The 25,383-nt window shown below is 38.9% G+C and overlaps 1 protein-coding gene across 1 annotated transcript; it reads right to left on the bottom strand.

Moving 5' to 3' along the window:
• Positions 1 to 2,255: 2,255 nt before the first annotated feature.
• Positions 2,256 to 24,682, bottom strand: LOC139450445 (uncharacterized). The gene is made up of 27 exons (XM_071232153.1): positions 24,616 to 24,682; positions 23,251 to 23,391; positions 21,877 to 22,086; positions 20,442 to 20,636; positions 18,923 to 19,054; positions 13,867 to 14,013; positions 12,042 to 12,185; positions 9,850 to 9,987; positions 9,589 to 9,723; positions 9,100 to 9,205; positions 8,918 to 9,009; positions 8,238 to 8,632; positions 8,039 to 8,126; positions 7,867 to 7,943; positions 7,634 to 7,670; positions 7,382 to 7,482; positions 7,083 to 7,208; positions 6,711 to 6,856; positions 5,845 to 5,980; positions 5,598 to 5,744; positions 5,283 to 5,304; positions 5,036 to 5,070; positions 4,484 to 4,603; positions 3,565 to 3,681; positions 3,024 to 3,160; positions 2,704 to 2,836; positions 2,256 to 2,456 (listed from the first exon to the last, which is right to left on the bottom strand). The coding sequence occupies exons 1-27, from the start codon at positions 24,680 to 24,682 to the stop codon at positions 2,385 to 2,387; spliced, it is 3,396 nt and encodes a 1,131-aa protein (XP_071088254.1). The 3' UTR covers positions 2,256 to 2,384.
• Between the last annotated feature and the right edge of the window lie 701 nt (positions 24,683 to 25,383).

Below are 25,383 nucleotides of genomic sequence, written 5' to 3'. Positions count from 1 at the left end.
GTTTGTACCCTTGTTATTCTGTCTCCATTTCTGTATCAGCACACTATTAAAAGTATAATGAGAAAACAATTTCATGAGATATATACAGAAATAATGTCAGACAGGTACTGTTCAATTTGATGGCATTTTGTTCGAAATAGACCTATCCCTCTTGAGCATTAAATTCGGTGAGCAGAAACTACGACATGTTTGAACACAGAAAGCATAAAGTATTGTTTTTCGTGTTTTGTGCATCGTTCGGAGATAACAGTCACAAATTTGGTATAAAATCACTTCCCTACGCTACTCAATTTCATACATGTTGTGACTATTTAGGTATTGTCATCAATGACGCAATGTAACGTCATTTCACTACACCTGACCAAGCAGCATTGACACTTGTTTCATTGCATATATAAAAACTTCGGAAAGTTATTACACTCGAACTTAGTTTACCCTACTGTGACATATACATTATCATAATCAGTCGAACAAGCTAGCATTCAAATCGAACAACACCTCTGCATGGTTCTACTGCCCTGTTTTATACACGGTTGTGTACACAAGCCATCTTTTATGATGCACCTTTTAGAACAAGAGATGCATTACAACAGGCAAGACTGCGTCAGGCAGTAGAACTTCAGTAATGCTGATGCAACATATGTCTATGATCATTGGTTTGAATGGTGATAAATGTCTAAAAGCCCAAAAGGTGTGCACCTATCCGAAACGTTTACACTGAAACGTGAAAAAAGCCACACCTTGCTTGCGCGACACTGAATGTTCAGTATTACTGACACTAAATATACCCCTTTGAGATATTCAGGCAATAATTCTTCTCATGTGCTATTTCATGTGGAGTAGTTCATATTTACATGATGGTGTTTCTTATATGCTCGGTACTGTTCATACTCATAGTTCAATACAGTAATTGCAAGGCCAAAACACAAAATTACCAAAGGAGGGGGTATCGTGATCAGGTATCGTAAAGCCAACCCTATCCATGTCTCAATGATAACATTTCATATGCTTTTGAAGCTCAATAAATATAAGGATAAAGGAAAAACAATAAAAACACAAAGGCAACATAATCTAATTTATTTGTGCATAAAATGTAACAGATAAAGCTTGAATGTGAATAATGAGTTTACAAGAATGTTACAAAAAGAGTCATTTGATTCTATCCGGAAATGAAATAGTTTATATCAACGTATGTGTATCTATTGTTTCACATGCTTTTCTTAATTCTTACATCCTCATATCCTTGTGGGGATATTATGATTAATAACATAGGATTATTACATTCAGAGACGGAAAGGCTTTCTGTGTCTGTGCTTCCAAAAAACAGGTTTCACTCGAAAGATGCATCATGATTTTGTTTTACTCTTAAAGGATTTCTTAATGCTGTCATAAGCTTCAATAGCTGTGAAGTTTACTGACATTTTGTACACTGTTTATTGCCATTTACATTGACATTTATTGAAATCACAAATTAATATAACTGATTATATGCTATCATATTATATTATCCCTTTTGATTTAAAAATGTACAAGCAAAGAGTTGTCAGATGATGTGAGTCAGATTAATGTTTGGGAAAGCAGCCCAAGATATCTCCACTTTGTTGATACAGCTCTACAAAGCAAACTATGTCTCTGAGACTCTGAGTCCCCTGAGAGTTTTTTTGGGGGTAGGCATGTGCATAAGCATATCGAACAATGTGTCAGTGACTGAATTCCTTGGAGTATGAACCATCATCTGATGAAGGCTATCCTGTACTATGTGCAATATCCATGATGATCATGCTAATCCGAAGTTCTATTGTCTGTTTTGGATTATTAAACCTTTACATAATTACAAATACCATTATGCCTTTTGGTTTCAAAACCGTAAAGAAGAACAAGATACTATACTTCTGATTATTGTCGGTGAAAGGACCCAACGCGTAATTTACATTCATGGGATTATTCCCAAAATACAGTAACTACATAGCATCCTGCTGGGGCATCACACTTGACACAGATGTACTGAAATACCTGATTGTCCCCGGGAAGGATATCTTACTCTACGAATGTAAAATGCATTAAGTATAATTTTGATATATGAGATTGTGGAACGGTTTAGTATTAGAACTAGTGTCATTTCTACTTCAATATGTGATATGTTGCTAATACTGACCTTTGTCGACTGGTGTAATTATCTGTACACTGATCTCGTCATTGTGTATCTGACACATTGCATGTGTGGTTTGAAATTCGCATATTTCAAATCTTGCTTTGAGAATGTTTTTGGAAACAAAAGTCAGTGTAACTTTGCTGCGTATTGTAGAAAACTCAGGCCTAGCACATATTGAAATAAGCGTAGCCCCTCTGTATCTAGCCAGTGGTGCTTTCGTCTCGATATGGTGTCAGAAATTGGCGTAAACTCCAAGTTTCTTCATCCACTGCTGAGTGAAATCAAGACAGAATCTCACGTCAGTCTGAAATTACACGCGAGCTGAAATCAGCAAATGTTCACCCATGTTTGTAAGACGTTTAAAATACAAACATTTTAACATCTTGTTTAATACATGCAATTTTACCTATATCTGAATACAATTTCTATAAAACCTTACATTTGTGAATGAAATATAGATTAAGTGTGCAACATATCAGAACTGTAGCTGCCATGTGGTCAAGAGAACATAAGAACAGACATTGGTGATACCCTTGCATATTATATTTTACCTCTGTGAATGGCGGACCTCCAAGACGAGTGTAAAGCTGTCGCATGTTGTTGATGACGTCCACCCTACCATCGTCCTGCAGCCTGCTGGCGATGTTAAGCAGAAGCACCAAGAGACGAAACTCCTCCACAGATCTGTGATACACCAATTACATTCAAATAAGTAATTCAATTCACAATTTACTGCCTGTAGCATTTGATTATATTTGAACAGACAGTCAATGACTAGGCAAGGTACTATGCTATCGACGTACCTTAGTAGTGCCAAATAATTACATCTTAACACCTGCACCAACACCAACATTGATATGTATGTACATACTCTGCTACCACTGTGCTTAAGCCACGTTGGGGATCACTTGTCCACGTGAGAAAGTTGTCAATCAGCAAGTGGAAACTGGGATCCCTTACACTCCCCATGATGTGGTAATGTTGAAGAACAGTACTGTCATCGATATCCTGAAATATTGAAATATTAAATGGTTACCTATAATGCACACTGCTGTTTAAGGTTATGCACACGTATGTAGTCATGTAAATATTTTTCAGGCCACGGTAGAGAGTAAGTGACTGACTGTTGAACGATTTCTGTAAATAATCGAGTCTGGAACAGTTAACATGAGCTGAATACATGAACAACGATCCACACTATCTGGCACACAATCAGCCAAGTTACCGACCCTGGCCACCGGTCTCTTCAACTGGTTCTTATATGGAATACTGGTGACCTTTTCCTCTCCAGAATCCACACAGGACTCTTCGTGTGGTAAAAAGATACAGTGATATAACTCGAGTAACAACATTGTGGGTTAACGCTACACACAATACATCAGTATTCGTATTAAAATATTTTGTTTTTCAACCTTTAGTTTCAGCTCCACTGTGTTCAGAAGGATGTCATCAGACAGAGCTGTAGACCTGGACATGCTCACTTCAAACCTGGTGGTGGTAACAGGACAGTCTACTGATGGGAGGTAATCCTGGAACGAGTTGCTAATGATGAAGAATTTATGAACATCAAATAGATCTTGTACCTATATGTCGTTTGTTACATCTGTAACTATCATCAGGACATTTATGCTCCCTTGAGTACGGACTTTGAACATAATATATCAAACTATTCTGTGAAAGCTATTTAAAATGCAGCTTACTTTTAATAAAGTGAGTAGGTCTTTGACGCCCAACTCAGCAATATGACGGTAGTGTGTAAATTGTGGAGTCTGGACCCGACAATCCAGTGATTGACATCACGAGCATCGATGTATTCAACCAACTCAGCACCCGATCCTGTTAGTCGTCACTTACGACAAGCACGGGTTGTTGAAAGCCAATTCTAACTGCACTTTAAATCAAAGTAAATGTCAAATGTGTTTCATAATTATATGAAATGTACCGTTGGCAATGTGTCTTGAAATAACCTCTACAAAACATACAATGACAGATTTATAGCATCATATCCGTAGGACTGATGTGTTTCTTGAGCATGATGTTTCGTTTTATGTTGTTGCTGCTCTTCAAAGAAACAATTGCATCAAGATAATATTCTGCACATTTTCCTACAAAAATAGACACTATTTCTTTAACGTTCTTCGGGAATTAAACCCACTCCTCAAATGGGCCCAGCTCACTTTCTCTTAAATAGGAAACAACTACAAAGTTGTATATGGTTACTACTGTTTGTATAAAGTGTATACTTGGGACAAAAGGCGTGACATAAATGTGTGGTCTTGATATCTTAGAATACATAAAACCATTTTTAAATATCAGTAAATATATACTGACCAGAGCACCTCCAGCATTTGTTATTAAAATGTGTGAGTCACTGTTGTAAACTTGATTCCACACGGCCTCTTTTTCCGGATGTGACGACATAATAAAGAACCCATTCCGAGATGCATATGACTGCGAAATAGAATTGGGTATTAATAAAAAGGGTTATAATAATGACTGATATCATTCTTCTTTACCAAATTGTCAGTTTTGTATGTTTGGGCTATTCACGCGACTTATCCAAAAACGTACAAGTAAACAGAGCATATTTGTCCCTTGTCAAATAACTTGTTGATATCATCAATTGATCTGGAAGGTCGACATTGTCATGAGTGGCGCAGAAAAAGACAACTGTTTTACTTATTAGGTATGTTCGTGCATGAAGTGCACGATCTTACTCTGAATACCATAGCGTAATTGAAGCAGACTGAAAGTAGTACTGGCACAAAGTGATATTTTACTCGAGTGAAACATCAATTGTAAACTTGAGAATAAATATAGCATTTCACCACTGAATGCACAACATCTGTACATTGAATATGGTGTATTGCGCTGGTTACTTACAGGAACGCTTGTGACAACTGCTCCCTCGGCATGCCCTGAAAGGTAATTGCAACTGATATCGAGAACTTTAACTACAAGACTATTTTCAAAGTTACATTGTTGACATGTGTCTCGATATTCAAGGTCACGCAGACTTAGTTCATTTCCTTAGCATGTATAACATATCATCATATATTTAAAGAGTTAAATAACCAGTTGTTCTTTCATTACATGTATTGTCACTTGATACTGATAACACTGTACTCACCCCCACTTCCGCGTTGGAAAGCCTAAAATAAATGAGATGATCATGAGTCAGTCAATCACTAAATGTGATGTACATTCTGCACAACTTATTATTTTTAATTATTTCATACACATCTTTAGGTTACATATTACCATGGCTAATTCTTTAAAAATGAGCGTGGAAAGTATGTATCTGGATACATGGAGTGTATCTATACCGTCACTTGTCAAAAGTGTGTAATCAACGTTGACGGGTCAGACAGTTGGTGGCTGATTTCTGCTCAATTGCAATACGTGAACGGAGAAAAGGTGAATTTGTGTTAATAGGTATGCCTACCTCGAGGTGTTGTTGTACCGTCCTATTGCCCACAGTAACATCTAACACCTGACCGAGGTCAAGGTGTTTGATGAAGGTGGAGTCAAGTGTTGTGTCCCCGTCTGACACGGCCCTTGCCAACGCCTGATAGATGAACAGGTACTGCTCCTGGATATATAAAGGTGTTTGATAGAAAATTATCACCAATGACATAGTTATCAATAAGATATCCTACTTTAGCAAAACAATTGTCATGTTTTACAATTACCTTTGTTTGAATCATGTTCTTCCTCTGCCCTCTCATGTTGGAGACGAAGCTAACGACGTCCACAATGCCCTCTGTCTTTGCCTGCTCCACAAGACTGTCGATAGTGATGTACGTCCCTGTTCGACCTATACCAGCACTGGATTGAAGAACAAGTTTTAACAAAACAGTAACAAAATACCACCTAAACATCCTTTGATATACTTACAAAGAATTCGAAAAGCACCAGTGTCTTTTTTATCTTAGCCAACTAAGAACACTTAAAAACCTTCCTGCTTATAATCAATGTTCCAGCGATCCATCATGTTCTTTCCTTATTGAGTTCACAGAACAGCATACGACTCTTGCTCAAAAGTTGTTTAATCAGGCTTACGGCATTCAAGGCCTTTCTAAGTAAACATGTCGAAGACATTTCCAAATTTGACGAATCAGTTACACAGATGATGTCCTATTTTGACTTGTTGCCGTGGTTTTTCAGGTAAAAACTTGTCTTGTCCTTGTGTTTGTGACATCCTGGTGGGGCAGGCTGTGCTCACCGTTTCGCGGACATTTGTTATCATCACCAAGCTATCATTGGAATCGCAAAATGAGATTTCTTATACTTAGATATAGAAATGTATTTTTCTCGCTCATATTTATATAAATGCAGGGCCTTGAAAGTATCGTATTCGTATACATCATTATGGCTCAATAAATATGATCAGTATTATGATTTCTTGTACAATACACACTACGTTATAGTATCAATATACAATTCTTTGAATTCTTAGAATGTTCATTGAGCAATAATTCGAAAACTAAAATTTGATATTGATGTATTTAAAGTTTTGCGCCTCTTATGGCTATTGACTTCGTCTTTTGAACCGAACCTGCAGTGAACTATGATCGGCTGTGTTTGTTGTCCAGATATGACCTTGACCCTCCACAGGAATTCCAGTAGGGCAGCAGTGTCCGGCACACCATGATCTGGCCAGCTGGTGAAGTGAAGGTGGTGGACAATCCGTCTCATGCTTTCCTGTCGTCATAAATGATTTTGTATATTCCATGAGCGGGTGCTAAACGAACGTTTGACAATAATACGTGTATCCTTTACTACTTCATTTATAATTCCAATACATCGGTACCCTCTGTAAAAGAGAGGACATAGGTGTCCAATTAATGTAAGACATCACATACAGGGTCTCTGATGTGACATTCAGCATGGCTTACCGATAGGTAATATCGTTCAGACTCACACCTACCTTCTCTTTCTGAACAGCCAACTTGGTGATAGTATAGTTTGCTAGTTGTGTTTGTGCTGCCAGAGTAACTGAAATGACTCCAAACGTATTGGTACCCTTCTCTGGCCAATATTGTAGACACTTCATCTTTAACAGAGTTCACATGTATGAATAATTGCATCCATAAACATTTCAAGCTATATTTTTAATTTGATTTCATGTGAATACCATAAAAAGACCACTTTAATTCTTACATACAAATGTAATCTTATTGTTGTAAAGTCAGAGAGTTAAATTACCTCAGAGAACTAAGTTCATACCTTGCATGCTTCCACCAGACCTGTTACCATGACGATAGTGCTGCAACCCTCCTGCCAGATCATCTTCCAGAAGTCCGTTATTATGTCTGATTTGTAGGGACCTGTACGAGGTTAATACTCAACAAATTATAACGTAACGCGGCTGAGGACGAATCGGAGATGATGTATTTACCCAACTTCTATTCATCTACATGATGTTCCTTGAGTTAAAACGTTACACCCTTTTATTGACCAATCCCTATTTGATATTACCTTGTGCTGCTATATAACGCTTCTCTGACTTGTAACCCTGGACGAAGACAGCGAAAAAAGATCACAGAACTTTAATACAAACAATGGCAATTGTAACATATGTATGTTAAATGTAAAAAATTGTTTTTAGTTGAATGTTTATCCTGACCATCCTTACAATACATTTGAAAAAATATTTCATGTTGTGGATACTTCTGACTTTTAGAAAATGTTATAACAAAGTTGTTACTCACATCCAAGTAGCTTGCGTTGATGTAGTCACTTCTACTGTCATCACTAGCGTCATGCAAGATCACCCGATTGAAGTCATCTGGCAAAAACAGAAACATTGTACATAACATAATATCCTATAAAAGGGGAGGCTTTCGTGTATTGAAGAATTTAAATACAATATTTTATCCTTACATGGGTAATATCCTTTGAACCTGTTCTTCCCTTTGTTCTTCGTCTTTTGTGATTCCTCATAGGAATGCATGAAACCATCAGGTAGACGCTGAAAGGAAGAAATGACATCCTTCACCAACATGAGCCTGATATTGTTATAGTAATACTATCAGGTGTCAGGTTACACAGACTTTCAATATATTTCCTTCCTGAAACTGACCTTAAACTCCTCTTCAGCCCTTTCAGGCTGGTCTTCCATCGCCTGCACTCGTGTCGCAAGTGAGGACACGGGGATAGCATGGCATGCTTCAACATCATCCAGATTGTAGTAACTTCTGTCAGCAAGATCGGGTGCTTCCTGTGGTGTTACCTGAGCATTGGTATCATAATCTTCTTCATCCTCCAGGACGGGCACACCTTGACTGTCGACTGGATGATTAACAAGTACGTTGTCACGTTTGTCCCCACTTTGGTTTTCACGCATGTTAACATTGCGACCATCTGGTGATGGAGATGCTAAAGCCACTTGTGCAGTAGTTGTCCGAGTCTTCTTGGATGACAGGACTGGCTTCGCTTCCTCATCAAATCCAACATTTATGTATGTACTTTCTGCATCTGTGCGCAATGCCATATTCACATTAGTTTTATTTGTATCACTTATAAATTTGGTTCCCTCACATACATTAAAGCACCAACGCCAAAGAATAATCAGTCTCGAATATCAGCTGGGAGAGCGTAAAAGGCGAAAGGGTGATGAAAATAATATGCGCTAATCACAGAAACTTAGTGATGTTAATAGGTGTTCTAGAAAAAAGTACGCACCTGCCACATTTTACAAAATGGAAAACTTTTATATCAAAGACAGCATAAATTGACACAATCATTTTTTATGATATGTACCTTGAACGTTTGTCCTCTTGGAAGGGACATGTGAAGTCTCTTTAAGGACTGATTCATTGGAAGAAGATCCTTTTCCTTTCTGCCGTCTCCTTCTGTTTAATGTACAATACATATTTGTTATCAAATTATATAATCTCAACACTTGTATGGAATATTGTTTCCATGGCAATAAAGTAACTGACCTTCTGAGAAGCACAAGGAGGATGACCACGAGGGCCACCAGCACAACACCCACTGCAGTTCCTGCTAGAGCTGCGACAGGGACGGTCTGGGTAGGTTCTGACTGATCTGTGAGATGACATGACTCATATATACATGTATGCATGGTCGATGTAATGTGTGTATGTGTCAGCTAAAATACGCTCTCTAACATGGTGATCGGGTCTTTGCTAAATATCTACTGACAATAAATTATCATATGATTGAAAGAATTTGCTTAAAGTGTCTGCATGGCCGAGGTATATGATTTGTATCTGATCCCATTCCTTTAAGTAACTTGATCAGGGACCGGGCTAATTATTGACTATATGGCCATTGGGCTTTCAAGACTTTGGCCAGCCTGTTATACCATGTTTCCCCTTCACACACATTGTATTTGATATTTCTAACATGTGTGTGAATGAACCTGCAGGTTGGTCTAATTGATGTTCCTGTAATTCTGTGATGCTTACCTTTACACTGGGGTCCCATGTATTCTTCCACACAGCCAGAGGGACACTTGCCTGAACTAGAGTGACATTTGTGATTACCAGCGCATAGTCCACACTCCTCTTTACATTCGGTCCCAAAATAGCCAGGAATGCACGCTAGAATATAATCAAAGAAAAATGAAAGCTATTGAAATACATGGTTTGAATCTGAGCATACATTTATTATAAACCGTTATTGGACACGACGAAAGTATTTTCTCATCAACGCAATGGTTTCATTACCTGTGCAATCGTCCAGTGTCCACCCTGTCTCACATCCCCTGTCACAGTCCCCTGTTGAGTTACAGGAAGAGTTTCCCACACAGTGTCTGGAGGCACATGTCTTGTCACATTTGGCTCCGTAATGTTGGCTGTCACAGGCTAACAACACAAACGAGGAAGATGTATATCCCATCTCGTATATGGAACGGACTGGCAAGAAATTATTGTCATAAGAACAGAGATCTGTAAGGAGAAACTGGAAAGCGGAAGGAGAGCAATCAAAAGTATGTTTTAATTTAATGTACAACATGTTATTTCATAAACAATAGGAATAATAATCAGGTGCAAAGAAAAACAACTTCATTCCCCAGTGACGACACTGACTGTAATCGGAGATAAATAGAGGTAGTATACGTATGGTAACTTCAGGAATGAGATGGACAGATCAAAACGTACGTGTCTTAATAACGTTGTACTCATGTCACAGTTAAATGATCAACAGTGTTAGTCAATATCTGGTGAACCACAAAACACACGAATCACATCGCAAAGACGCCTCATCGTGCTCAATATCAGACGCCTGATCCTCAACTGAGGGATGTGTTGCCATTTCTGATGCACTGCCTGTGTCAATTCTTGGCTCTAACCCTATGTCCCAACTGATGCCATAGATGTTCGATTGGAATCAGGTCTGGGCTTTGAGAAGGCCAAGGCAGTGAATCATTGTCGTTATGGAGATGGTCAGTCACGGTTGGGGCTAGGTGGGGTAGGACATTGTCGTCATTGAAGACGGGACAAGTGCATGGTTATCAAACGAGGCGCAACAAAACAGTCAAGTATGGCATCCTGGTACCTTTGTCCACTTGATGTTTACAATCAAAGAAGCAACGTTCCCATACCATGCCTGAGCCAACAACACATGCCAATGTTTCCTGGATGTTGTGCTGATGATAAGATATTCATCTTTGCCTACAGACACCAATCCTACCATCAATGTGGTGCAACAAAACCGACTCTAGTCAGACCAATAAATCCTCCTTCGTGACCTCAAGTTCCAGTGTGCTCTAGCCTGACATCAGTCGAAAGTGTCCCGCATCTGTTAAGGTGAAAGGGTGGACGCTTTACTGGTCTTCTGATACCCTGCTGCTGTCAGAAGACTCCTGACTGGTGCTAAGGTACACTCCGTTGTGGGTATGCCAGTAATGACAAAGAACACAGCAAGTTGCAATTAGCATCCGTTGTGCCTGGCGTACAAAGGACCCTGCCACCTCTGGCACGAGTCTTCCGTGGACATCCTGATCTCGACAAGTCCCTCACATGTCCAGTACACGTGCGTTTTCTAATGAGTTGACTAATTACAGGGTGATTAACGTTCAACACCGTGGCAATAGCTCAAAATGACATTCCAGGTTGATGATTTTCTGGAATAGTATACTATTCAATCATTTCAAAGACAGACTTTCAAATCGGTAGAATTTTCATTAAAAATTAATAGCAGTAAAGAACCTTCTGTCATCAAACAGTAATTTCTCTTCAGGTGGGCATACATCTCGCATAATCGCACCCACAAGGTTGGACAGATAAGGTGGCCATCATCCTACATGTGGATTATGTATCAACAAACAGTGTACCATTAGAAAATCTCAATTATATTTCAATATTGGTGGTATATATTATCTCCACGTAATCTCAGACGTTCCAATACAGTACAAAACATTTCATAAGGCATATTTTCTTTAAGCATAGGCTCAGGTTACCTGGGGATTTTATCATCTACTGACCGCCGCGTGTTGATGTTTGTCTTAGAGCTAGGGAGCACTTATATTCAAAAAGTAACCACCAACAAATAAAACAAATTTCTGTATGAACATTTAGTATCTTAAGAATTCTCATTTGATTAATAAATTGAAATAACTTTAAACACACACACGCACGCGCGCGTATATTTGGAATTGGCATGCATTAAGGCAAACTACCATAACAAATGGTAATAAAGCATGCGGTAGGTACCGAGAACCTTTGGTAAAAACACAATGGAACATAACTGGAGCTTTACCCTCTGACAGCTGAAGCAAGACTTAGGAGAACTGGGTTCATCGAACTTTCAGTGACCACCCCTTTTGTGATAAGGACATATATTCTACACGGTGTATACTTGCATGTAGCCATATAAAACTGTGTGTATGTGCAAGGCGACTAAACTATGTCTTTACCCGTGGTACAGTCTTCACCCTTCCATCCAGATACGCATCCAGATGTACATGTTCCTCTCACGTGGTCGCAAGACGAGTCTCCTGCACATTTTCTTTCTGAACACGTCATGTTGCAGTTAGCTCCATAGGTTCCATTGTTACACTCTGTGATGGAAGCACTGAGTTACTTTTCTTTGTAAAACATGCATCAAGAAACAAACAAATAAAACATATGTTCGACATCTCCCCTTGGACAGGATTGTCAGATTAAAACGAAACAGATGAGCACCGGTTTGATGCTTACAGGACTATGTTCACGAGCAAGTCGAAATAGAGATAATAAATCAGCTAACATAATGTAGCAGAATGTCAATAGTGTGTATTTTAACTTACGTATTTTAAATGTAGGTAAATAATTGAGTTAAGTATGGTAATAACTCCTTAAACTAACCTTAGCACTCTCTACTATTAATCCTCAGGTAACGTACGGGGTATAGTTATGAAAGGTCTTTAGTGATATGGTTCAGCCACAGCTTGGCAAGTGATTGACCATCCTATTGTTTCTGTAGCATGTGACCAGGTTTTTAGCTTTAAACACTTCAATATTTCTCATCTCTGGTCACTGCTTCATTACAACACTGCATGATTCACAGCACTGCACTGATAAGGGTCAGTTAATTTATACCTTTTTAATATTTATATTTATAATAAGGAGGTTTGTATCTGCTATTTCAGTCTTGTTAAGAACATTTTTATCATTTTAATTGCATATTTTTTATATAGTGTAATTTGCAGTATGATCCACATGATACGCAATGTTGTAAATATATTACTTATTCTTCAAAGTCATGATACATTCGTGTGTCATTGCTAAAGTAACCACTTAGAATATAATGTGATTAGTGTTAAACAACCATATTGTTATAAAGTGCTTTCAGTAATTTATATAGTTTATAGCTTGTAGCTGTATCTATTAGAATACATTTATCATTAGCAATAATATACAGCTATGAATGTAATGATATATTGTACAGGATTTTAGTACACTAAGTCTTGTACGAATTAGTTGATGATCATGTAATACTCTATGAAAGTGTTGGTAAATATGTTCTGATGTAGTGCACATATATATAGAGAGAGCATGTCTGTGTGCATATTATATACATTTTGCTTAATTGTGTCATTTCATTATTAGGCATAAAGACACATATAAAGCCACACTGTTGGCATTGACGTGATGAGCCGCTGTAACAATAACATACACAAACTGCATATTAATCACTCAATGACTCAAATCAGACCATGACATCCAGAGATCAATATCCTTGGTCACAGTTAAATCAATCACCACGATGTTTGTTTGGCCCAAAGTTATACCTACTCTTACAATTCCTCATCCATTCTCCACATAGTCCACGTTGAGCCTTACTTAGGTTAAACCAACTCAAATTAATATAGAGTGCTCGTAATATGTGGCTTTGCTAATATTGTATAATGATGGAAATTGATTATATCTTGATTATATCTGCCTGCAGTGTGAAAAACCATTTCCGTATATGACGTTAGTCCGCATTATGCATATAAAATATTTCCACGTGTATAATTCAACTTGAAATAGCATGACTGAGGGAAATAATATATAACTTCGTATCAGCTATCTTAAAGTGTGATGCACTTCTCAAACATGTCAAAGAAAGAAATTTAAAAAAACAAAAACAAGTAACATATCATAGAGAGATTAGGCTTTAGAGTTCACTCCATAACTTAGAAAACATATTGAGAATCATGCCAGGGGCAAAAACATAATAAAAACATAAATAACATATTCCAACTTGTCAAAATGTACCTTGTGTACAGTCCACACCTCTCCATCCAGGGAGACATTCCTTGTCACATGATCCATTGTAGCGATCACATGATGAGTTGACATCAGAACATTTCCTGTTAGTACATATGTCCATACAGTTGACTCCATAGTAATCAGCGTCACATTCTACAGGAAAAAACAATTAATTTTTTTAATCAAGACTCTCCTTTCAGGGATAAGTTACAATATGATGTGTAGCTATTACAACGGAATCACAATTTAAATATGATTGCCAACTAATGTGTAAGTATTTGCCTATAGCACGGATTTATTGCTATACAAAGACAGGGTCCATCAGCTTAAATGTCCACAATTGCAGTTCATATAATATTGTACGTAGGTTTTGTCAACTTCATATTTTACAACCGGGTCCATAACACGTTATTTCATGCCACCGACGAGTGTCAAAATGATCATGTTTACATAGTTAGCTTCTTGACGCATTTTTCAAAATGAAACACACTCTATTTTCAGTCATCGCTACTTAAATGCGGATGATATGTTCAATTACATCAATTACATTACTACATTCGCCAACTGACACTCACGCTGATGACCAAAGTAATAATGTCATTCAATAACCTCATTCACCCGTGTAACATGCTTGTCAGCCATAGCCCTTCACTGCACCCCTCTACCTCTGTTCGGCTGTTACCAGTACACACACCTGTCTCCCCGGTCTACAGTCTCCAGAAAACACACCGCCGACTCAATCCCTCATCTGTATCACACCTGTCTTCCTTCTGTCCCGGTCTACAGTGTCAAGGACAAACATCGCTGAAATAATCTCCTCACCTGTATCACACCTGGCAATGACCATGTTCTTTTCAACGACAGCATAAGTCTATTTGAAGTAAAGACTGCTATCCATAAGGCTCATACAGGAAAAGCAACAGGTACTGACAAAATCCCCGTCGAGGTGCTGAAGTCTGATGCTATCGCTAAAACGCTCCGCTATATTTTTAATATTTGTTTTAATACAGGAAAGATTCCTCAAATATGGTCGAAAGGCATAATTAGACCCATTCCAAAGTGCTCAACCCTGGACACTAGGGACCCCCTTTCATACAGGGGTATCACACTGACTACGTCCATTTATAAACTGTATTGTAGTATGATTAACAGAAGACTACAACTGTGGACAGAAGCTAACGACGTACTCCATGATTCACAGAACAGATTCAGACAAAAAAGATCTACTATCAATCAATCAATCAGTTTATTCGGTAATAAGGCCTCAGGCCCACGTACATATATATACAGATTAGTTTCTGTGCTGCATGAAATAATATTTACAGGTAAGAAGAACGAAGACAGATAGCATTTTAAACATAATTGGCTGTTCTCAAGGCGGTTTACATCAGAAGAGCTTAACATTCTAACCAGTGTGTCTTTACGATTATTACCAGTAATGAAGTCTAAATATGGGAAATATTTTGAGCGAATATCTTCAAAAATAGGGCAAACAAGAATGAAATGAATTTCATTTTCAACTACCCTTAACTTGCACAATGGACAAAACCGGAGTGTCTTATCAATGCCATCCCTCCTTCCTATGTTATGCATAATTCCCAGTTCTCCAATACGTAAAAGGGTAAGCATACGTCGCTTTTCTTTTGATAATACATTTAACAGATATGGTTCAAGTGATAATGATGTCTGAAATAATGAAAACAGTTCTAATTTCGAGCATCCAGACAATTCAGAATACCATGTTTGTGCATGACAGTCCTTAACCCTCAATATTAACTCACTTATAAAATATTCAGGATCACCTGCACCTTGAAATTCCCACACATGTCCGAAGCCATGAGAATATAACATATTCTTAATAACCGAAACCCATGTATTCCTACCAACGGCATCAAACCTAACTAACATATCGTAAACCCGTTTTGGAAATCTCTCTTGAGACATATTAAGAAGCTTAAACCAGTATCTTAAACATCTTGTGTAAGAATCAATATAAATACCATATCGACCACATTCTCCGAGCACTGCAACATTTGTAGATTTGGAACCGATACCCAAAACAAATTTACAAAACTTTGCTTGGAAACGTTCGAGAAACAACCATTTATGAACCCGCCAAATCTCTGAACCATACAAAATAATAGGTTTAATCTGAGAGTCGAACATTTTATACAACACTTTGGGAGCGATATTTCGAAGTTTATAACTGAGCTGTTTTATAGGAATTAAAGCTTTACTTGCTTTCAAAACTAATGTCTGAACTGTTTTCGACCAACACAGCCTGTTTGAAAATATAATACCCAAATAACTGTAATATGTAGAAACCTTGACAGGCATACGCCCCAGTTTCCATTTCTCGTAGTTCCTTAACTTACCACGAAAAACTAAGATATCAGTTTTATCCATGTTAACTTTTAGACCCCATTTGTTACAAAATCTGTGTAAAACATCAATCTTCTTCTGTAGTTCAAGAACTGAATCTGCAAAAATACACCTGCAAAAAAAGTCATCCGCATATAAGAGAAGAACCAATTCCAGTAAATCCTCGTGTACAAATATCCCTATACCACCACACTGCTGGATGTCCTCTTCCAACTGGTTTATGAATAACGAAAACAAAAGAGGACTTAAAACGCACCCTTGTCGTATACCACTGAGACTGTTAAAATAATCTGAGATGCTACTCTTTGAAACTTTAACACAAGCGAGAGTTTTAGAATAAATGTCCTGTATGATAGTAAATAGTTTCACATGAATTCCTTTTGAATACAGAACAAACCAAAGAAGATCCCTGTTAATAGAGTCGAAAGCTTTCTGAAAGTCTATGAACATACAGTAAAATCTTCCTTTTGACTTAGACAAATATTTCTGCACTAATGATTGAAGAATAAACATGTTATCCAATGTGGAATATCTTTTTCGGAAGCCAGCCTGACATTCCGGGAGCTTATCATATAACTTAACAAAATGCTTTAATCTATTATTCAAAACCTGGGTAAAAACCTTACCACAAATATCCATCAAGGAAATGCCTCTATAATTATTAACAACATGAACATTACCTTTCTTATAGAGAGGGAAGATAATACTTTTACACCATTGATCTGGAAAACTACCACTGCACAGAATGTTGTTAAAAAGAACTATAAAATGTGGAATTAAAACATCACTGCCATACTTTATCATCTCTGGTAAAATACCATCAGGACCAGCTGCTTTACCATATTTGAGGGAATCTATGGCTTCTGAAACCTCTTTAGCCGTTATATCTTGATTTAACAAACTGTCATCACCCTCATCGTTACACACATGACAATTCATGCTATTTACTGGATGCTCTGCAATATCTACTATCGATCACGTCCAAACGCTAACAGCAATTATAGAAAACAGAAAAGTAAAAAAGAAATCTACATTTGTTGCATTTATAGATTTTAAGAAAGCTTACGACTGTGTTAATAGAAACATTTTATGGGATAAACTTTCTCACCATGGTATTGGAGGCAAAATGTTACCTGCCTTGCAATCATTATACATTATCCTTGATTTTTAACTTGTTCATAAATGATTTATTCTATACTCTCAACAGTCTTAATTTTGGTGTAACTGTAGACAATTTTAATATTGCAGCATTAGCATATGCCGATGATTTAGCATTGCTAGCTGAGAATGAAGCTGATCTCAGTCTACTGGTAGATGTTTTACATACTTGGTGTTGCACAAATAAGATAGAGATCAATAAGGAAAAGTCTAAAATTGTCCATTTTAGAAATCCGTCTGTCATACAGACGAAGCATGTTTTTAATGTCGGAAATATGATTTTAGACATTGCTGCTAAGCATAATTATCTTGGTCTACTGTTCACAGACCACTTAGATTTTACTGCAATGGCACGTGCAGCAGCGAAGTCTGCTAATAGGGCTTTGGGCCTGTTGATATCCAAGGTTAAGACAATAGGCGGTATGCATTTCCAAACCTATTCCAAATTGTATGATAGTATGGTGTGGTCTGTTCTTTACTACGGGGCGGCTATCTGGGGTAATTATGATGTGTCAGCAATATATGCTGTACACCATAGAGCCATTAGATTTTATTTGGGACTCGGCAAATACGCCCCTAACGTCGCTATAAATGGGGACATGGGATGGATACCGCCTGTCAGACAGTGGAAAAGTGTAGGAAGACAATGGTGTCGCCTTAAGAATATGTCTAGTAGGTTAAACAAACACGTGTTTAACTGGGCTGATAGATACGCTGTAAATGGTTGTAAAAATTGGAATGGTAGGGTAAGAAAGAAGTTTACTAATATGAATTTAGGACATCTATTAAACGCTACAGGTTTTATTGATACATTTTCTGATTGTACACAGGTGGAACAATGTATTCGATCATGCGATGAAATAGTGCGCTTAGTTTTGCATAACAGCTGACAGGGGATCTGGCTTACGAGATTTACCGACACCGCGACAATATAGAGCCCGCGATTCATACTATACTTACCTGTCTACAATCCCCACGACACACACCACTGACTAAATCTCTTCACGTGTATCACATCTGTCTCCCTGCCACCCTAGTCTACAGTCTCCAGGAAACACACCACTGACTAAATCTCTTCACGTGTATCACATCTATCTCCCTGCCACCCTAGTCTACAGTCTCCAGGACACACACCACTGACTGAATCTCCTCACCTGTATCACATCTGTCTCCCTGCCACCCTGGTCTACAGTGTCCAGGACACACCACTGACTGAATCTCCTCACCTGTATCACATCTGTCTCCCTGCCACCCTGGTCTACAGTGTCCAGGACACACACCACTGACTGAATCTCCTCACCTGTATCACATCTGTCTCCCTGCCACCCTGGTCTACAGTGTCCAGGACACACACCACTGACTGAATCTCCTCACCTGTATCACACCTGTCTCCCTGTCACCCTGGTCTACAGTCTCCAGGACACACACCACTGACTGAATCACCTCACCTGTATCACATCTGTCTCCCTGCCACCCTGGTCTACAGTCTCCAGGACACACAACACTGACTGAATCTCCTCACCTGTATCACATCTGTTTCCCTGCCACCCTGGTCTACACTCTCCAGGACACACACCACTGACTGGGTCACATGTTGCTTGGAGGCAATGGCAGAACTGATTGCAGCTATCGCCGAAGACTCCCGGGCTGCAAACTTGATACAGGATGATAGTGAATATACTTGTTTCCAGTGGTCTTTTAATATATGGTTACAAAAGTGTCACTGATATATGAATATTATTTGCACTATTGCGGTGTTTATTCCATATGTAATTGCATGTAAAATAGGGTCTAGATTAATTTCTCATTGTGACATTTTACGGAGATCTGCAAGTGAAATAACCAAATAGCCATTCTCAATCGCACTTCGTGGTTGATGCATGTCATCGTATCCCAATTGCGTGGATCGATGCGCATGATGTCAATCACTGGATTGTCAGGTCCAGACTGGAATATTGCTGAGTGCGGCGCTAAACAACAAACAAACCAAACCAAACCAAACTCTATCCATTAGTGTTGTTATGTTTAAAGTGGCTTGATGTTCACTTTAGCTTTCCTGTTTTGTTTTGAAGGGTTTGTAGATTGATAAACGAACACTTTTGATCATAACCGATTAGCCATTCTCAATGTCACTTCAATTTTTAAACACAGTTTTATTAAACAGTTCTCCTTTAACTGTGAAAATGTGTGAAGATTGGAAAGGCACAATGACATGCATAACATGGCTGAATGTTAACTTTACCGCTCCTGTTTTTTTAAGTGTTTTGAAGTTTGAAACACTGTTGATCATACATAATCTTATTGACAACAGATGGTGGCCTACGACAAAGCGTCAAACAACATCCGTGCAATAAGGAAAAGCCCGAAGACATTAGGTTTGATACATCAACAAGTTGCAACTTGAACTTGACAACTTATTCTTGACAACACAAAACGGAATTACGGCGACATTGTTGTCTGACGCGACCCACCAGTGGGAATTATGTCCGTCTCTGGTCAGGGACGCCCTCAGGTTTTGACCAGTTACCAGTACATCAAATGCCCCTCATCATACACAGGCGTATCTTTAGTAAGATATGAGAAGGCTAGTGTAGCTCAAATACCCTCAATGAAGTACGAAGCTCAGTGACTGCAGTTGTGACAAGGAAGATTGATCCGTCGCCCTCTTATACAACAATGTATTCACTAACGCTAACTTCCCCTTCAGAAATGTTAGATGTGGGCGGAAATTGATATGGCAACTGTGCCCATTCTTCCAATGTCGAGGTCAAGACTCTTAAAAGAGTCAAAATAAATGTCGAATATCAAGGCACCATCTGTTGGCACAAATTGAGATAGTTATAGGTCGAACAAATCGGGGCCTAAGCATATTCTTATACACAAAAATATGATGCATGGGCATGTTGTATTCCTTTGTTGTTTATGTACATAACTGAATAATTTGATTATCTTTATAATATGCCAATAGGATCGATATGTTCCTTCTCTCATCGCGAAAGTATTCCTTTAAGATACAAATTACACTTCTGAAAATACCATACCATAAATCTCTACCTCACAGAGATTCAAGTGTGTGGGATCAGTGATGGTGAAGTATCTCCCTATTCCATCACAGACCACGTTGTAGATACCGCTGCCAGTGTCTGAAGTGTTGGACGGGAAGGTGTAGCAGGGAACACTGGGTGTATTGTTGGTGTTGCTCATGTAGAGTGCAGCCGTGCGAATTCGAGCAAGATCTGTAAAAAGTATCAGTTCAAATACATAATCAATACTAAATTTGCATTGTAGTCGGGCAGCTGACAATGCTCCGGAATTTTCGAAACGGTTACTGTACTAATATACTCACAGTGCACAAACGTTATTATAATTGTATGTACATAGGTATACAGAGTATTACCATATGCTTTAACCTAGTTAAACCTAGCTATAATTATATGGCGGGTTTTACATATACTAGTCTGGGACAGGCAAACCTGTGGTTGACATTATATGCCTCTTAAGTTTGATAGCGTCCCGCAATTTCCGCAGCAGTGAAGCATAAGCTCCTGTAATTGTGGTACCCCTTGCCAAGAAATCCATCATCACTACTCCGTGCTGGTCCCAAAACACCGTGAGCATGACCTTGCCTGCAGAGGGTTTGACACGTGCCTTCTTTGGGGGTGGTGACTCCACATGCTTCCATTGCATCGACTGAACTTTAGTCTCAGGATCATAGTGATGGACCCATGTTTTATCCTGTGTGATAAGTCTGTCAAAAAGGTTGTTTTTTTGGCACATGTCCAAATGATCCTTTGTGCAATTGACTCGTTCCTGCTTTTGGAAAGGTGTGAGCAGCCTGGGATTCCATCGTGCAGACACCTTATACATGTTCAAATTGTCATGGATGATTTTTTTCCACAGACCCAACACTGATCTTGACATCTTGTGCTAACTGGCGAACAGTTATACGTCGGCCTGCCAAAATGGCGGTCTCCACTTGATGGATAGTGTCCTCATCAATGGCTGAATGGGGGCGACCAGGAATGGCAGCTGTTTCCACAGATGTCCGACCACACGTGAACTGGCGATGCCAGTGTTTAACAACGTCATATGATGGGGCATCTTCCCCATAAGTTGCTTTTATTTTATCGAAAGTTTCTTTTGGTGTGCGACCTTTCAAATATAAAAACCTAATTACTGCTCGGTATTCTACTGGCTCCATTGTCACACCCTACTCGATCATAACACCTGTAAAAGTGGTAAGATTAATAGTTCGGTGCTGCAAATTCAGACATAACCCATAGATACATGTATCATTACACATGTGAAATTTCAACCAAATATGATAACCCTAAGTGGTTTAGGGGAAATCTTTAATGAACACCCCTCGTACATATCTCTCAACAATTAATAGAACTATTCCAATCCTGGTCCCAATGGGGTGACCTGATATGTAACACTATATTAGGTAAAGAAATCTATGCATAAAAGTCATACGATTTTTCTGATGATATATCCTGACATCATGTATCCTGTAGTCGTCTCCCAGATCCACTCTCCACGAACTCTGAACGTTGTCCTTAGAGTGGAAACAGGAGTTTTTGTACACATTCTGGTGAGAGTTCCCATCTACAGCTTTGTCTGCAGACCAGGCAGATGTCCACAGTCGAGTAGGGGATGAGGCGTCTTTTCCTAAGGCAACGTTTTCTGTTTTGATACCAACACAACATTTCACTCAAGTATTGAACACAAGAAGTGTCCAGAATAGACATTACACTGTAATAGGCATGCATATCCATTCAAAACCAAACCATACTTTCAAAAGTATCGAGTCCTAAAATGATGTTTATATTATTACAGATATACGGTGTACAAATATGTTGATAGACAAGGGCGAATACAGAAAACTTGACACATGACAAGAGGATCGGGCGGGTAAATACACAACACGCAGTACACTAAGTTGCGGCCACCTGTGCTAGAATAACCTATAAATACATATAATCTGCATTACGAGTGAGTGAGTGAGTATGATTTTACGCCGCTTTAGCAATATTCCAGCAATATCAAGGCGGGGGATACCAGAAATGGGCTTCACACATTGTACCCATGTCGGGAATCGAACCCGGGTCTTCGACGTGACGAGCGAACGCTTTAACCACTAGGTTATCCGACCGCCCCCTGCATTATCAATTATCAAACGAATTTTATACTTTAAAACGGTTTTAAAGAAACATATACGCATATCAGAAATTTACTAACAACTCAGTCAATACACCCACCCACTGGTCCAAACTCTCAACGAGCCAACCTCTACTCACTCACTCGGATTGGGACAACAGGACCTTGTAATACAGAAAGTCGCGGCCACATTTGCTCGAGTTCCTTTGAGTACGTATATCCTGCATTGCATTATCAAACTTATTTTATACTTTTCAAATGGTTTTGAAGGGACATAGACGCAGAGCAGACATGCCCACAATTCATATTCATCCTGTGTTTCATGGTTTGTCTGCACCATAACAGTGCTCTCTGTTTTCACCAAACTAGTAAACATTTAATACCTGCCTCACTTTGGTCTTCAAGCTAACAGACTCACACGCCCTTATGAAAGTAAAACTCACTCACTCACCCGCCCATCTAACCAGCCACAAACACACCAATACACACACGTACTGACCAAACCAACCAACCTCACTTTCTCACTCACTCACTCACTCACTCACTCACTCACTCACTCTCACAACCAGCCAAAACCATACTCAATCACTCAGTCGTACAAGTACCAGTACACCCACACAAACATATTCTCTCACCCACTCAATAAAACTCACTCGCCCAGCCAGTCATGCTTTTTAATTATATCCCTACCTTTCTGACAGATTTTCCCCTGTCCTCCCACCCAGCCTCTATCACAGACACCTCCACAAACACCAGTTGTCTGGTGACAAGACTGCCCACAGTGACAGGTGTAGCTACACGAATCTCCGAATGTTCCCCGGGAACAGGAACCTGGGGAGATATACATTGGAAGCTGAAAATGAACCTGGCCAAATGAGGTGAGGTGAGATGTGGGTGGGATGGGATGGGGTGTGATGAGGTGAGGTTTAACGTCGCGTTCAAGGTTATTTCACTCTCACAGCGATGTGCCCGAATTAGTCTGGACTTAGTAGTTTGATAGTGTAATCTCACTGAGATACCATGCCACATTTTTTAAGATGGACAAACTCGTTACACAGCCTCCGAGTCGTGCAGTCCTTACTTTACCCCCTCAACGCAGAACCCCAGACAGCGTAACGGCAAGTGTAGTCTCTTAATTTCTTTGGTCCTAAAGACTGGGGGATCGAACCACCGACCTACCTCTCTTCAGACACAGGGACGGTTTGTTCAGCAGAAGGTAGCAATCAAAATATACTATATGCATTTTCTCCACGTCGTTTCATTGAGACATCAGTAAACTTAATAATATCCATGTGCAAATGTTATTCACTGTTTTAGCCTGACGTCACTTTATCTCAATAATGTATTTCTTAGTTGTTTCGAAATACCATACATGTACATAACTATATAATCTAATCTTAATTGAAAATACACTCTGCTAGTGTAGAATTAGATGTCGGCAGCTTGTTTGAGTCACTTCTCATTTCTCAGAGGACCTCTCAGAGCCTGGACACAAGTTCTGTATCTGTCTTAACATGTTGGGCTTTGTAACAATTGTTAACGTTATATTATTACGTTTTGTCAAAATCTCATGATTAAGTTACAGTGTAACGTTGTTTTAAAATGTCTCGTTCCGACGTCATTGTTTCAGGATGCTGTGTTAACGATGTTCACAACCTTAATCTGAAATATGATGTGAATCATTTTTTACTTCAGATCCTTTCTAAATCTTCCATTGTAATTTAATTCAAATCCATGTTTTATTAGCCATTTGTTGTTTTAAGAGTATGATTCAAACAGTGTTGAACGTCTTAGCATGAGTTTCAGCTCTTGCGATATAGTGGTATTATTCCGAATACATAAAGTACATATACTTTTGCGAACCACTGTACATCACCGTCATATACAACCTAACTCCCCTTCAAGTAACCCATTAACTGGTCTACAATGCTCAGTCTTATGTGCATTGATTGTCTTGTCTTATGTGAGACAATGATGCAGTTAGTTAGTTTCATTCCAATAATTGACATAAAGATACAATGTATGGAACATAAGGAAGCATGATGTGTCACTCACCAATGACAACCTGTATCCAGCAAGCCAATGAGACCACGATGACAGCTAGCATACACATACCCGCCATGTTTCACAACCAGGAAGTTATTTCCGCTTGACAGGATAGCCGGGACACCTGATGTCGCTCAAAATAAACCTGGTAGTTTATAAGCGGGTGGAGGGGGACTGCTGACATACAATGTAAATATCTGAAATGCATGTCTGTCCTTTTCCTGTATCACATAATCATAGAGGAGGCTCAGATTTCATATTCAAACAGACATTCTGATTTCGGTCAACTCGTCAAGAAAGGGATGTCAGGTGGTCTTATGGTTTACAGCTTATAAAATATTTCGTACATTGAAGTGTATTTTTTACACTTTTTGCCAAGTGACAGTTTCTGATGGTAAGGTATCCGTGTGTGTCCCATTTATGATCACCGCATATGTCTAGGTTATTCATAAAGTGAGAAAAGTCTACTACCTCAGTTTATGAATTAGACATGATCACTGTTTTACTTAGTCGCAGGGATGAGACACACACACACAACATGTGTTCTGGGTATGGGAATCAGACACCTCCCCTGACTATGTTGTTGTACTAATGCGTCAGACAAACCAAAATATATTTAATGAGAGTGACACACACGACCTTTGTATTGCAGTAGTTGTTTGGCAACTGTCGAATAAATGGAGAGTAGTGCAGCACATGTTGAATACTTTCTAAGACAGTAATACTTCCCTATTAGTGACAGAATGAATAGCCAGTAGTGAATTCGTGTGGTTTATA

Source organism: Haliotis cracherodii, unplaced genomic scaffold, assembly GCF_022045235.1.
Source record: "Haliotis cracherodii isolate W230 unplaced genomic scaffold, xgHalCrac1.p SCAF_8, whole genome shotgun sequence".
Classification (NCBI taxonomy): Eukaryota; Metazoa; Mollusca; class Gastropoda; order Lepetellida; family Haliotidae; genus Haliotis; species Haliotis cracherodii.
Note: the sequence above shows the minus strand (reverse complement) of the source record. Positions and strands in the feature narration are given on the sequence as shown.